The sequence below is a fragment of the Neofelis nebulosa genome, chromosome 9, assembly GCF_028018385.1.
Source record: "Neofelis nebulosa isolate mNeoNeb1 chromosome 9, mNeoNeb1.pri, whole genome shotgun sequence".
In the NCBI taxonomy this organism is placed as follows: Eukaryota; Metazoa; Chordata; class Mammalia; order Carnivora; family Felidae; genus Neofelis; species Neofelis nebulosa.
The window spans coordinates 74634266-74649158 of NC_080790.1; the positions used below are offsets into that span (position 1 = coordinate 74634266).

Below are 14893 nucleotides of genomic sequence, written 5' to 3' on the forward strand. Positions count from 1 at the left end.
CTGATAGGTGTGAGGTGGTATCTCGTTGTAGTTTTGATTTGCATTTCCCTGATGATGAGTGGTGTATATATGTCATTTTTAATCTTTTTTTTTTCCTTCAGTAGTATGTTATGGACCTCATTCCTTGTCAGTGAACATTTACATATATATATATATATATATATATATATATATATAATATTCCATTATTTGGGTGAAATCATATATGAGTTTCTTATGAATGAACATTTAGATTGTTTATAGTTTCACAATTACTGTTTTACTGTTACTAATTATGGTGATTATTATCATTTTTAAGCATACATCTTTGCATATTTGTCAATTTTCTCTAGTATAATTCCTAGATAATAGCTGAGTTAAATTTTTGATATGTATCTCACTTTCCAAGGGCTTTAAAGGGATTTGGATTATATGTCTTGCACTTAAATGCCTATTTTGAGTCCATTCTTTGTTTTCTAGTAGATGTCTCCTAGACAGACAAGTTGTTCTTTTATGTTTAGTAAGTCTGGTGGGTTTTTCCTTCCCTATTCTATTCATCTATTATGTGTTATAGACATCCCTGGAGGTTTGTGTCACTGATACCCTTTTCAAGGTTTTAGTACTGATAAAGGTTTTTGTTTATATTTCCTTGGCCATCTCAGTGATCACTAGGAGATGGAGACTCATTTGTACTCAAGTTACAAATGGAAGTTGTAACTTCCATTTAAGTTATGGAACTTAATTTCATTCAACAGGGTCAGTGATTTCTAAATTGGAGCAGGACAATCAAAATCATTGAAAAGTATACATAGCAAGTTGTGTTTTAATCTGTAGTAGATTCATTACTTTCAGATACATGCAATTAAATCTAAATACAAATTATTGATATATAAAACACTATGGGCTATCAGCTTTAATGAGTTGGTAAGGTAATGTGTGATTAACATGTCAGTTTGCATGTAGATGGAATATTTCAGAGTGTAAATGTTTGATATTTTACACCTGTCTAAATCATAAGTAGAAGTAGAAACTGATATGTGGGGAGTAGATGTGCCTTTGTAAAATCTGGGTTTAGGTTTGCATAGAAAATATATATGTTGATGATTTTCAATCTATTTATCTATTTTGGATTGTCCAGGCTTTTAGCTACCTACTCTCATTTTTCTACCTCAGTGCTTATTTACAATAAGAGGTAAGCTAGATCCAAATCGATAGTTTACTTTTTAAATTAATGTAAAGTTTCCGTTTGAATTATTGACTTTTAAAAAAGATTTTCCAGCTTGTTAATTTCTGTAAAAAGTGTTGGTCTTCATTAAGAATGTTTGATTCAACTGGAATATTACTAGTTCTTTTTTTTTTTTAATGTTTATTTTTCAGAGAGAGAGAGAGAGAGAGAGAGAGGGAGAACTGGGAAGGGGCAGAGAGAGAGGAAGAGAGAGAGGATTCCAAGCAGGCTCTGAGCTGTCAACGCAGAGCCCGATGCAGGGCTTGAACTCACGAACCGGGAGATCATGACTTGAGCCAAAGTCAGACGTTCACCCAACTGAGCCACCCAGGCACCCCTATTACTGGGTCTTTAATTGTCTTTACCGTTGGGTTGTTTTCAGAGTGTTCCAGGTTAATGACCTACATATTCACTATAATCTTTTTAAAATTATGAAACCTACTGTTGGTGAAATGATCATGTATAATTAATCATCTTTATTCATATAATAATCACCTGCTCCTCTCTCTTTTAGCAGTTACTTGCTGACAAACTAGAGAAATGATGAGGCTTCATTTTTTTCTTTCACTTTTTAATTTCAGCAAACAAGTTGTTTTGTTCTGTTCTTCATAAGTAACTACATAGAGTAAGTACTCAGTGTGGCTCTTGATACTGACAGAATCTGCCAGAGTAACAAATAAACCTGATAAAGAAATATGGCATTACCTCAAAATGGAGATTTTTTCTAGAGCAAAATTTCATAAGAAGAGACTACTGTATATACTTAATATTATCTAAAGCATAACATGTATAAAGAAGACATTTTAGTTCTCTGTTCCTTTTATTTATATTCTAGTCAGAGGAACAAGAGTATCTTGTCAAGTGAGTATTTCTTCTTTAAAAACACACATACAAACAGCCCCACAAGAAAACATTTACATGTATTAGTTCAATTTTCTATACTTTGAACTGAAATCTGACTTTGTATAAAGTTCCAGAGGCCAAACATAAGGTTATAATGATATGAGTTCTGTATTGAGCAATTTCAAGCATATTTATATTTCTAAAATCATTTCATCACCAAATGACTAAGAAGGTCTATTGAAAATATGTAATCTTGGGGCACCTGGGTGGCTCAGTCGGTTAAGTGTCCAACTTTTGGTTGAGTGTCCAACTTCTGCTCAGGTCATGGTCTCATGGTTCATGGGTTTGAGCCCTGCATTGGGCTGTGTGCTGACAGCTTGGAGCCTGGAGCCTTCTTTGGATTCTGTGTCTCCCTCTCTCTCTGCCCCTCTCCCACTTGTGCTTTGTGTCTCTTTCTCTCTCTCTCTCACTCTCAAAAATAAAAAATTTTTTTTTAAAAATATGTAATCTCATGAAAAAAGTTTTTTTCATTTACTAGTATGAATTTTAAATAATGACAAGTGACAAAAGAGAGTAGACATCTTTAAAGTTGGAGGGGAGCCTTCTCTTGCAGGTGGCAGGAAGAGGATTTGATTAAAGAGAATATGGTATGGTGGCTACCCACAACCATGTTGGTAATTTTTATTGTTTTTTAAAAAAGTATTTGCAAGATATCTTCTCTTCCCTGCTTTAATTACTTGCCTTTAAATATCAGCAAGAAAATAAACATTTAAATTGCCTGTAACCCAGGCAGCCCCCTTTACTCCCAGAGAACGCTCATGGTTTTATAGTTACTGACAAAATAAACATTCTGACTGTGGAAAACCTTTGTACATTATAATTATTTGCTGTAGCTAAATAGCTACGTAAGTTCCTACTGTGTACAAAGCATATATTCAATGTAAGTATAACAGGTAAATATTACACAAGACTGGATTTAACTGATAACAGTAATTTAGATTCAGATTTAATATGCTCTAAATGTTTTATAGAATAGTTACGAGATTTTTATCTTGAAAATGTCTTAATTCTTTATCAAAAATGCCAGTGTTTCATGTTATTAAAAAAAAAATGAATGTGAGGTTAAGAAATGTTGGTTATTCTGAGCAAAGGAAATTTGCCATAAAGTTTTTAAACCCACTTGTTTTATTAATAGGTAGATAATGTGATGATTAAGAGCTATTGCTAGGTTCAAATCCTGGCTCTGCCACTTGTGAGGATTAAATTATATAATCCTTCTAAAGTACTTAGTTCAGAACCTGACACATAGTTACTGCTTAATTAATGTTATAGGCATTTGTGACCTATAAAAGGACTAGTTTAATGACTGTATTTTTAGCATTACCATAAAATACAAATTCCATTATTTGGGTTTTCAAAGTATTGGAGAGCGCATTGATTGCCTCCTTGTGTTATTTGTACTGCCCAGGTTTAGGATCTAACCCTGATTCTCTTTATTGCTGGGGACTCAGAAATAGCTTTTGTCTACCCCTTCCCTCCCCTGCCTTTCCTTTCTCCCTTCCTCCCCTTCCTTCCCTTCTTCTACCATTCCTTCCTTCTCTCCTTCCTTCCTTCTTTTTTCCTTCCTCTTTCTTCCTTCCTCTCTTTCACTCTCTCTCCCCCTTTCTTTCTCTTTCTTTCCCTTCTTCCTTTCTAAAAGGCCATAGTTTAGATCTCCTTGGAAAAGCTTGAGTAGTTATTATATTGCATTTCTTTCCACAAAAGAATTTCATATAAATGCCATGACCACTGGTGGTGTATGTATTTTAAACCATAAAATTTAATACACTTGCAGGAGAGAATTGGAAGTTAATATTCAGAGCTTTTGTGCCTAGAGAACCTACAACTGCCTTTAAACTCCGCACTTGAGTGCTGCTATCTCTAAAATGGAATTGAACCAGATAATCACATATCTTCTGAGTATACGTATTTCCTATAAAGTTAAAAAGCAAAATTGAGCATTTTTTAAAAACAATTTAAAATTGTTTAAAAATATTTGTACTTATTCCTATAATCTATATAAGGCATTGTTATATTTAAAAACACTTTTTTGTTTTCTCTAGTTTTAGGTTAAAAATTTTGTGAAAAATATATATTCATTTTCTAAAGTCACAGATGCTACAGATAATGCATAAATTGAAGCTAGGGATCATAAGGATTACTGGAAATACTGCTAGAGTGAGGGATAAAACTAAGATCATGGATTTAATTATTAAAGGGTGGCATGTTTTTAGGTTAATTGGTGTTTCTGTTATCAAAGGTATTATACAGTGTTGTAGGCAGACCAAAATAAAATACTAACATATGAATAGGATTTATGTTTCAAGCATGAGGAAAAAAAAAAAAACCTATATAATATTTAACTGACAGAAAATGTTTTATATTTATTATTTATTTTTTTAATATGAAATTTATTGTCAAATTGGTTTCCATATAACACCCAGTGCTCATCCCAACAGGGGCCCTCCTCAATGCAATGGTTTTGTATTTAAAAGGTGGGTTCATTGTATGGTAATCATGCTGATAATACTCTGCTGGCAGGACTTCCACATGAGAAAGACTGGTGCTAGCCAGGTTAATTTATTTTCACAATCTTGGCAAGGAGCACTATAGGTTAGCATCACTTCAACAAAAAGTTGCAGGTTGGAGACTACACACCTCTCCACAAATAGCTCTTCTAAATGTGTGCTTGGTCATAGGAAAGTGGTAGGGTATGCCTGGATCGGTGCAGACTTAAACCATAGAAATGCATTCGGGTGAGTAGATTCATCTATAATGTATTTCTACATCAGACAAGAAATAGCATTTGCTTTAAGAACATCTGGAAAAACGCATCACTAACAATCAAATACACAGGAAAATACAAATGATCATTTAAAGCTAGTGGAAGTGTCATCAGGCTTTGAAAGATGAATTGTGTCATGCCAATGGACATTTGTGATAAATGAGCACAATAAACTAAACATTAAACAGTAGCTTGTGGGAAATTTAGAACTAGCTCCCTGGGTTTTATCTTACTTTGTTATCTGGAGGAGCCAGTCATCCTAGTGATTGTGAGTTGTTCTGTTTCTAGGTTTTCTGATCTGTAGAAAGATCAGTTTCCCTAGGATATCTATGATATCCTATACCTTTCTAAAGATTACAGTTCCGTTGCAACACGTATTTTTAAGAATTTACTGTTAAAATTAAATATCCAAAATCAAATCATCTTAGTTTCAACTTAACTGCTTGGTTTATAGTAGGGGCTCAGTAGTTTTGAGTGAATGGAGTCATTCGAATGAGACTATTACAAATGACACACACGTCTACCAGTGGTTGGTTTAAAATCAGTTTTTGTACTTATGCTTCTTAAAGTTTACAAAAACTGACAGCCAGGAGCAAAATGTGCCCTTCTATTTCTGAGATGAGGCTACATATGGTTAATATAATGCAGTGTGTTGTATGGCTTTTAGAGTTTTCCTGTAAGCTTTTACTCCCCAGACATTTCATGTGAAGATTGGCATGTATTAAAGAGGATTACCAAGGCAAAGGAATAGTTCCTATAGCACAGGATAACATTGCTCATGAACTATTTTACTTGTTCTAAACTGCCACTTCTAATTATTACCTAGCAGTGTCAGTTACCTAAGAAATACTTAGTGACCATATAAGGTTTTTTTTTAATAAAGTTTATTTATTTTGAGAGAGAAATAGAATGCGCGCACGTGAGTGGGGGAGAGGCAGAGACAGAGGGAGAGAGAATCCTAAGCAGGCTCTGTGCTGTCAGTGCAGAGCCCAGCGTAGGGCTCTATCCCACAAACTGAGATCACGACCTGAGCCGAGATCAAGAGTCAGATGCTTAACCGACTGAGCCACCCAGGTGTCCCAGTGATCATAGAAGTTTAATTTTTTCAAGTTAAAACATATAATGTACAAAGTGATACCAATGCATGGTGCTTCACAGCTTTCATGACAGATTCTAAAATAGTACAATTGCCCCATGTTTTAAGTACAAGAGGTACTATTATCCCTGTTTTGCACATTGGGAAACTCAGGCTCCAATGGTAAGCGACCTGGCCAAGGCCACGCAGCTAGAAGTGGTTCCACAGCATAGCCCGTTCCTACCCCACTGACTGTGCTGCTTACTCCCCAGAAGAGCCAAAGAAAGCTCCTAAGCAAAATATTAAGGATTTTTTTTAAGTGGCCTAATGTTTTTGTACAGTTATTTTAAAACTTCTGTTGAATATCTGAAACTAATTTCAGAAAAAAATCCTCCTCTAATTTCAAATACCTGATCATCACTTTAGGACACCTGCGGTAGCTCATAAACTGCCATAGTCAGTGACTTACCCGACTAGCTGTCACGTGGTGGCATCAAAACCTGTGGACGCCATTTTGGTGACAGGAAAAGGGTGAAAATCTACTTGCATTTAATATGTATTAAAGGAACCTAAGTACTATTGTGCAGATTATAATAAAATATATTTAAGTTACTTACTCTCAAATCACATAACAAATGCCATCTACATTACTGAAATTGGTCCTTAAAGTGCTGAACCAAAATGTAGAGGGTCACTGTATTACTTTGGCTGACTAGAACAGTTAATAATACTTGTGAGGTTCGAGTACAGTGATTCTTCACCAGGAGTCCATAGGTGGGGGGTCTGTGAGCCCCTGATATTATATGACATATACATAAAAACCTGTGGATCATGTTTGGCAAGAAGGAAACATGAGTTCAGTTCGATGTAGTTTTTAAAAAATATTTTTAAAGTACTTAACAAATTTTGGGAAGCATTTTTTTAATAGGATCAGCTTCAGAGATTGTGTATTTGGGGAAATGATGGTGTTCTAGATTATAATGGCAACTTAGATGTGCCTACTGGGAATATGCACTAAAAGATTATTAGCAATTTATAGCTCACATGTACTATGTGCCAGATACTGTTTTAGGCATGGTGCTAAGTACCACATAGTGTATTCTGTCGTTTACTCATTACAGCAATCCCCGTGAGGTGGATTTTATGATGAGGTACGTTCCTCACTTCACAGGTGAGAAACCAAGGTACCGAGGTAAGGTGACTTTCACAGGGTTCCATATTTAATAAATGGCAGAGCCAAGATTCAAATTCAGTCTAATACAAAAATTAGAGTTCTTAAATCATTCTGTACCACTTAGAACATACTTTGAAAAGTCCCAAGACTATATAGATACATCAATAATGCCTGATCAGAAGAGAGCAGTGTGGTCTTCAGGTGGAAATAAGCTTGAGTAACTTTGAAATGTCGTTCAACCAGCAAGAATATTGATTTAACTGAGAAAACATACAAAGTTAAATATGTACTTACTGAGAAATTGTTTTTTAGCTTATTAGGGTGGAATTGTTTTATTTCTGAGGTTAACACAACTTATTGCTGATATCATGTACCTAGACCCTGTAATATAGGCCTTTCTTAATGTTGAGTATTTTAAGGAAACACTGACCTTTTTTGGTTTAAGTGATGGAAAAACAGTAAAAAGTCATTTGGTTCAGAGAAAGGATAATAGTAGTACTCTAAGCAAGATGCTTTGTTCATGTGATGTAGCTACTTATTTTTAAAAATAGGTTTTCTAACAGTTAATTGTAATAATTTTACCCACTTGCATTAAATTTTGTCATGCAACAGGATTTTTTTCTTCCATTTAGTGGTTAAAACATTTTGTTACTTTATAAAAAACTGGATAAAAAGGTGGTCATTTTCATGGCAAACACTTGTGAATGACTTTCTTTACATGAAGGTCTTTGAGTTTTCTATTTTCTTTAAACAAAACAAGATAATTATATATAGCTATCCCAGATGACCATAATTTGGAGAAATGTCTATAACATTGTGGTTGGATTGTCTGTTCAGTAGATGATACCACAGTTGTTTTAAGCCTACTTGTGGCATGAATGTTAAACTTCAGAAGCATCTCTGTGTGTGAGACAAGTACACAGTTTTAAATGGAAGACCCCAAGATCAAAGTAGGAAAATGTGTGATGAAGCTGGGATAGTTTGATAAGTCATTATGAAATCTGTTGCTATTGTGTAGTTTTAAATTTTTTAAAGCAGTTGTAAGAAGCTTAGTAGGAAATTCAATCATGAGGACTTTAGAGGAAAGGTGATTTAGTGGGCAGCCTCCCACTCAGCTGCTCTTTTTTGCCATTCCCTATCCTGGGGATAAAAAATCAGGAAGGTTGCCCTTAAATGAAGAAATTCTCCTTTAAAAAAAATGTGTTAGAGTTAAGGGCTACTTATTTCAGGAAAGTCAAGCAGGAAAACCTGATCCATCACTAGCAAACAGTCTTCAAAGCCAGTCCAACATTTTAACTTGCTGATGGCTTGGATTTCTTGAGAACTGAATAAATAGCAAGTGTTCTAAGCCTTCGCCCCTCATTAGACAAAACTTTTAAGCTAATATTTCATCTTTGGCATTCCACCGGAGGTGCGGTAGGCAGCTGTTTAAAGAATGTGCGTGTGACTGTGTATGTACGTGTTTGGAAACAAAGAGCCATACTGAAATTACAGAGTGATTCATGTAGAAGTGACCCAAATTGGAATCTGGCTGGGATTCACGAGGGATTATTATTCTGTCTACACTTTGACAATGTGCTTTTTAACAAAGTGCAGGTGCTCACACTTGGCTGGTGATTAGACTCACAGCATGAGAAACAGAGGAATGAGTATTATCCCAAATGTTTACATTGGGTGTTAAATAAAAACTAAGGTAAGAAGTTCAATGCTTTACATAGATAGTAAACTATGCATATTATTTTATTTATAACCCCATGTGTTAAAATGGGACACTGTTAAAGTAACAATCACTTAAAAAGCAACAACCAACAAACCAGTATTTAATTTGGTACTTAAAAGTAATAATTAGAAATCAAATGGAAGCAATGCCTAAAGTAACTAATTCACAATAAAAACCATTAATTCAGGCTCTACTTATTAGAAATAAGATAATTCAACATGGGCTAACCTAAAATGTATCTGTAGAGACAAAAAAAGGGTACAAGTTAGCAAAGTATTAAATAAGATTTCAGGGAGCCCCTAAAATTACTCTTGAGAACTTTAGAATTGATTATATGCAAAAAAAAATAACGGTACGTTTCTTTTAAATTCATTCATACATGACCTTATTGGAAGCAATGCATTTGTATTAACTAGCAAAATTCATGTCAGTCAGATATTTTTGAAGTATTTTATTTCCCAGATATTTGACTACTTTGAACTAGTTGTTCCAGTGATTAGTCTCAATTTCTACTGAAACTTAAGTCTTTAATGAAGACATGCTTCTGAAAATAAGGCAATTTTTCTATAATCTGCTTATGAATAGAAAACAAATCTTTGGTTTTTAGTTAAAGTGACAGGAAGGATTGAGTGCAAAAAGAAATCCTAAAGAACCAAAGCAATGAAAAGGCTCTTAATAAGCAATGGGAAACTCCAAACCCCATCAAGGTCAATAGAGTACCTAAGGCACCTCAGGTTCAGATGATACAATCATCTTTGCTTAGAGTTCTAATAATCTATGTACAGGATTTTTACCATCTTAAGAATGTGCAGCTGAAAAGGTAAGGTCCAAAGAAAGAAGAGAATCAGAAGAGTTGATAAATGGGAGAGATGTTGGGAGATCCTCTCGTTCTACCTCCCATGTTTATAGATGAGGAAACTGAGGCCCAGGCAGGAAACAGAGGTGACATCAGAGTTTGTGTTTCCAGATTCCTAGTCCATTTCTCTTGGGGCAGGACAAATTCTAGCTTTTAATTTTAACTGGCTAGTAAACCCAGGTGTGGAAAGTTTCAGAGGTGAATTTGAGAAAAAAAAAATCCCCATCAAACCCCCAAAGTCAAGTTGGAAATGTATAATACTTTACTGTCTTAATTCCTTTATACCATGTGTTGGACAACTTAACTCATATACTAATTGATTTATGCAATTATTTTCAGTTCTAAAAATAGCTAATAATTAATAGACCCAAATTAAGTGAGAAAGTACATAAGGATTCCATTTGAGCATACATAAGGCCATGGTACTTAATGTGAACCATCACTTCTTGGGAGAAGGAAGACATCCACTGTCCAGTTCAGAAAGAAAGTTCCTGACTAGTTATCCAGTAGACTCTCCACTCTTCAATGGGGAAGATGATGCTTGTATTTTTAAAAATCTCTACAAAGCTCACATACAAGACAGTACATCCTAGATTTGTGACTGATAATGAGCATTTAAGGCTGTCATTTTCAAGTATAAAAGTTTAGTGTTCCATTACCCAATCTGTGCAATAGACACAGCTATTAGCTCAAGTCATGGAAATTAACAGAAGCTCACCAAAGACATAAATAAATCATAATTTAGTCAACAGCAAGTTTAAATGTAGGAAAGACTGGAGAAAATTTTATGGGTTAGATTATGCTTCTCTGAACCGCATTAATTTGTTCACACGGAAACTTTTTGTCTAACACTATTGTCTGTTGCATGGCACTTGGAACAAGGCGGATCCACAGCAGACCAAACAAGAAAGCTTAATTAGGTTATAGAACTAGTAATTAAGATGGTTCACCTCTAACACAGTTCTATGGCCTGATCCCCCAGAGAAAGATTAGAAATGGCTCCAGTATACCAAGTAAGCTTCTCAGATGAACATAATTTTTTTTAAAGCAGGGCCTTTCACCTAGGGACCGGCATGCACTGCTTGCGGATGAAAGAAATCAACATTATTTACACTTCTGGCTTGCTTGATGTAATAGTGCGAAACGTAACATGGCTGGAGAAGATAGGTATTTAGAAGCCAGTATTTAACTGACGCTCTAGGTGTGTACTGAAGTTGTGGCTCTAGAACTCCTGCTATGGTTCCAATACCTGTGTCTGAAAGGTGACATCAGTTTTATTATGGAAGTTGCTTTGTTATAAATTCCATGTAACATGCTTGAATTCTAGGTCTGTTCTCTTTAGCACAGATTCAACTTTCTTCTACTTTGGTCAACATACACTTCTCGTTTCATTGTATATATAAGCCAAGGTGGAAATTAAAGAACAAAATTGCCAACTACTTCAGACAGCTATATCGAGTCCAGGATTATGACAAAGTCTGACCCAGAATTTTAATTTGTAATTTTAGGATGTATCTCATGCAGTTTGGGGAGCATCAAACTAAATCTACAGTCGCCAGATGCCTTGTTACAGCTGAATACACATAAAAATGTGTACATTTTTAGTGTTCGTGATAAATGCAGTTATGACCTTATTACACTTTTGGCATTCTTTAAGAAAGCACATTAAGCTTTAATATAGAAATATTTAGGTTACACTTGTGCTCAAGTAATAATAAAACAGTTGTTCTTTTTTGATCTCATACATTCTCTCCTCAGGTATGGCCCATCTCCTGTACGCTTGGAGCGACCTTTGGCTACGTGGCTGGCCTTGTGATTTCACCACTCTGGATATACTGGAATAGAAAGCAACTTACATACAAGAACAATTAATTGGAGCAAAGGGAGAAGATATTTCTTTGTGCAGATTCCATAAAGACTGTGCAGAAATGTATATGGTCTAAGCCAGGCAGTTCCATTTACAGCACTGTTGTGTTTTTTTTGTTTTTTTTTTTGTTTTTATGTAGTTACAACATGATGTGATTGTAGCTTTTTAAACTATGAAACCCCTGAGAGATTGTACCTTCTAGTTGAAATAAAGTATTTATAATAGATTGTGGCTTCAGATGCTGTTTGCTGCTTCTTGGACCTTATTTAAGAAACATTCTTAATGAATTTTATAGAATTCTGAGGACACGGTTTTTTGGGTTTTTTTTTTCTTTCAAGTTTTAAACCGCTTCATTATCAGATGTCTGGGTATAGCTGTAGCATTTCATATGCTTTTTGAGAGAAATGGACAGTTTCCTTGGCCACTGAAGATGTTTCTCACGTAATCAAACAACAGTTTATACATCTTGATCCTATTCTTTTTTTTACTGTGTGTTTCTTTGGAGTTAAAATGGCTATGATAGCCTCATCAAAAACAGTCTTCAGTCCCTTCTGGGTTAAAGCCGAACATTCCACATAACAGCATGCTCCTATCTGGGAAAGAGGAAAAAACACCACAAACATATAAAATCTTTCTTACACATTTGGTATGATGCAACACACCATTATAAGGAAAATGATAAAACACAGCCGTGCAGAAAGAATGAAATCATTCATAGTCGTAAAACCCAGGAATAGCTAACTTCAAAAGTAAGCATATATCCTTCTGCACTTATTCTATGAAAATTTATTGCATCAAGTATTTACTGGTTACCTACCATATGCCAAGCACTGAATGTCTAAACCAATTTGTCAGTGAAGCTATCTGTCTTTTTGTTTTAGGAAAAACTGTCCTCCAAAAAGTTTTCTTGCTTTCTTCTGCCTCCTGATAGTACATTTAAAAAGACTTTATTAGATTCTGTTTCCACAAAAGACCTATTAAAGTCACATCTGAAAAATAGAATCCAATAATGTTAGGGCCAAACAGAGAAAAAAAGTAAGCCTAGCTTCGGGGAGAGGAAGAATAGAAGTTAAAAGTTATTGTGCACAACACAGTTGTATATTTTTTAGAATGCGAATGTTCTCTATCTTTCATAAAAGGGTGGAAGAAAATTCAACACGCTTCTTTTCAAACCTAGTCATACATTTTTGCTTTTAACTGCAGATTTAAACTCATCCTGTGCCACACCACACGCACTTACTCCATGCGTCTTAACCAAAGACAGAGCCTGTGTTGGCGCAGTACAAATGTTTAAGTGATTAAAAAGGGCTTTTTTTGATGCCTCTTTCTACACGTGACTTACTAGGAAAATACTGCTGGCAGCGTCGTGCAGGTGTAAGAGCCTGGGGGCTCTGCAATCAGGCTTTCCCCGCATTCCAGCTCCGCCATTTATTAGCTATGGGACTGGACAAGTTATCTGACATCGCCACGCCCGTTTTCCCTTCTGTAAATAGGGAACTGGTCAGACCTACCCGAGGAGGTGCAAGGATTACATGAGATAATGCATGTAAAGCACTCAGCACAGTGCCTGGCATACAGCAAACGCACAATGTTAGCTTCTATTATTACCGAAGCTTGTCTTACATTCACTTTTATTTTTATTTTTTTGTTTCTGTTTTTATTTTTGAGAGAGAGAGACAGAGACAGAGCAAGTGGGGCAGGGGCAGAGAGAGAGGGAGACACAGACTCTGAGGCAGGCTCCAGGCTCTGAGCTGTCAGCACAGAGCCCGACGTGGGACTTGAACTCACGAGCTGTGAGATCTTGACCTGAGCCGAAGTCAGACGCTCAACTCACTGAGACACCCGGGCACCCCTTACATTCATTTTTAAGTTCCGTGAAGGTTCTATTACCTCTTTTGCTAGTTTCTGTCCTTGTTCCACACAAATGGGTTTTTCTTTCATATCATTCAGTCTTGCTAAAGTTTTGGGGTCATCTCGGAGATCAATCTAATCAAGAAAGTTCAATATGTCCCATAATGTTACAAGTCTTTAAAGATAAAGCCTGTAGTCCCATTTAATCCCCACATATCAAGAAGAGAGTAAAAAAGAGAACTTCACTTCTAAAACCCCAACTAGTATGATTGCTTTCCTTTGGCACTACTTTTCCCGAATTCTTATTTTTCTACAATAAATAGAATGTATTATAACTTGCAGCTGAGATTCAACGTGCATTATCATTGGCTAAACTTTAGTACCATTTGAGAGCAACCCCACAAGATATGCCAGAGACTCTTCTTCAATGGGTAAAATCAAAGCAGACATACCTGAGTTCCTATTAATAAAAAGGGTACGTTTGGTGCGTATTCCTTAAGTTCGGGTACCCACTCCTCTTTCACATTTTGAAACGAGGCTGGATTTACCACAGAGAAGCATATAAGGAAGACATCGGTCATTGGATAAGACAAAGGCCTCAGACGATCATAGTCTTCCTAAGGAAGAGAGAAAAACCTCATTAGTCCCATTTCTTTAGTTTATTATGTATGTAAGGCTACACGGTCAAGGAAGCAAAGCCCGGAGAATTCCACAAACAGGAAGTATGACACTCCACATAAAACAAGAAAATTCCATTTGTTTTGTTACTCTTCCTCTTGAGGTTACCGGTGGGCTAAGGATGTGACAGTATCATTGACAACTACAACCAAACTTGGAGAAAATATATTGTGATTAGTAAAGCTGTCACTAGAAACACTGTAAACAAAGTTTGCACAAAGAATTGATTAAAGCTGGAAGTTGTCAGAGTATTTTGGTTTAAAATGACTAACATATGCCGAATGTGTACTGCACGTCAGGACGTGATCCATACACTCTCCCCTGCGTTACTCATCTCATCCTTGTAACAATCATATGACAGAAGTACGATTAAACCTGTTCTCCAGTGTAAAAGGAGGCACAGAAGTGAAATATTCTGTGGAAGGAGCTACAACCAGAGGAACGGACATGGGATTCAAACCCTGGCAGTTTTACTCCAGAAGCTATGCCTTAACCACTACATATCTTCACCGAGACCTTAAATCTTTGCTTTCCCTCTTTATATAGTTCTCTTAATTACATGTGAGCACGTGTGTGTAAATTTACAGATAGAAAACATATAAAGTCAATGCACAAAAATCCCCCTTTCCTCTTCAATTTCCATTCCCTTCTCCCACTGTAGGTGTTTTCATGTGTACCTTTCCGGTTCTCTTTCCATGCATATAAACCCACAACTGTCCATATTCAAACATCTGTACACAGAAGAGATCAGTCTGTGTTGTTCCACATCCTTCAAGTATTTCTTGGAGATCTTTCCAAACA

At 35.8% G+C, this 14893-nt stretch overlaps 2 protein-coding genes across 9 annotated transcripts in view; one reads left to right on the forward strand and one right to left on the reverse strand.

Annotated features, from left to right (window-relative positions):
- PIGF (phosphatidylinositol glycan anchor biosynthesis class F) overlaps positions 1 to 11789 on the forward strand; it is a 33597-nt gene extending 21808 nt beyond the window's left edge. For 5 of the 6 annotated variants that reach the window (XM_058684204.1, XM_058684205.1, XM_058684208.1 and 2 more), the window contains one exon: positions 11455 to 11789. In XM_058684204.1, the coding sequence (XP_058540187.1) occupies positions 11455 to 11568 (114 nt within the window). In that variant the 3' untranslated portion in view covers positions 11569 to 11789. Of the gene's footprint in view, positions 1 to 3881; positions 4780 to 11454 lie in introns of those variants that run through there. The other variant, XM_058684207.1, reaches the window with a different exon arrangement.
- Positions 8843 to 14893, reverse strand: part of RHOQ (ras homolog family member Q) — a 38205-nt gene continuing 32154 nt past the window's right edge. Inside the window, exons 3-6 of one of the 3 annotated variants that reach the window (XM_058684210.1) lie at positions 13867 to 14031; positions 13454 to 13549; positions 12381 to 12487; positions 12034 to 12156 (exon numbers count right to left, since the gene is read on the reverse strand). In XM_058684210.1, the coding sequence (XP_058540193.1) occupies position 12156; positions 12381 to 12487; positions 13454 to 13549; positions 13867 to 14031 (369 nt within the window). In that variant the 3' untranslated portion in view covers positions 12034 to 12155. Of the gene's footprint in view, positions 12157 to 12380; positions 12488 to 13453; positions 13550 to 13866; positions 14032 to 14893 lie in introns of all 3 variants that reach the window. The other 2 variants (XM_058684209.1, XM_058684211.1) reach the window with 2 other exon arrangements.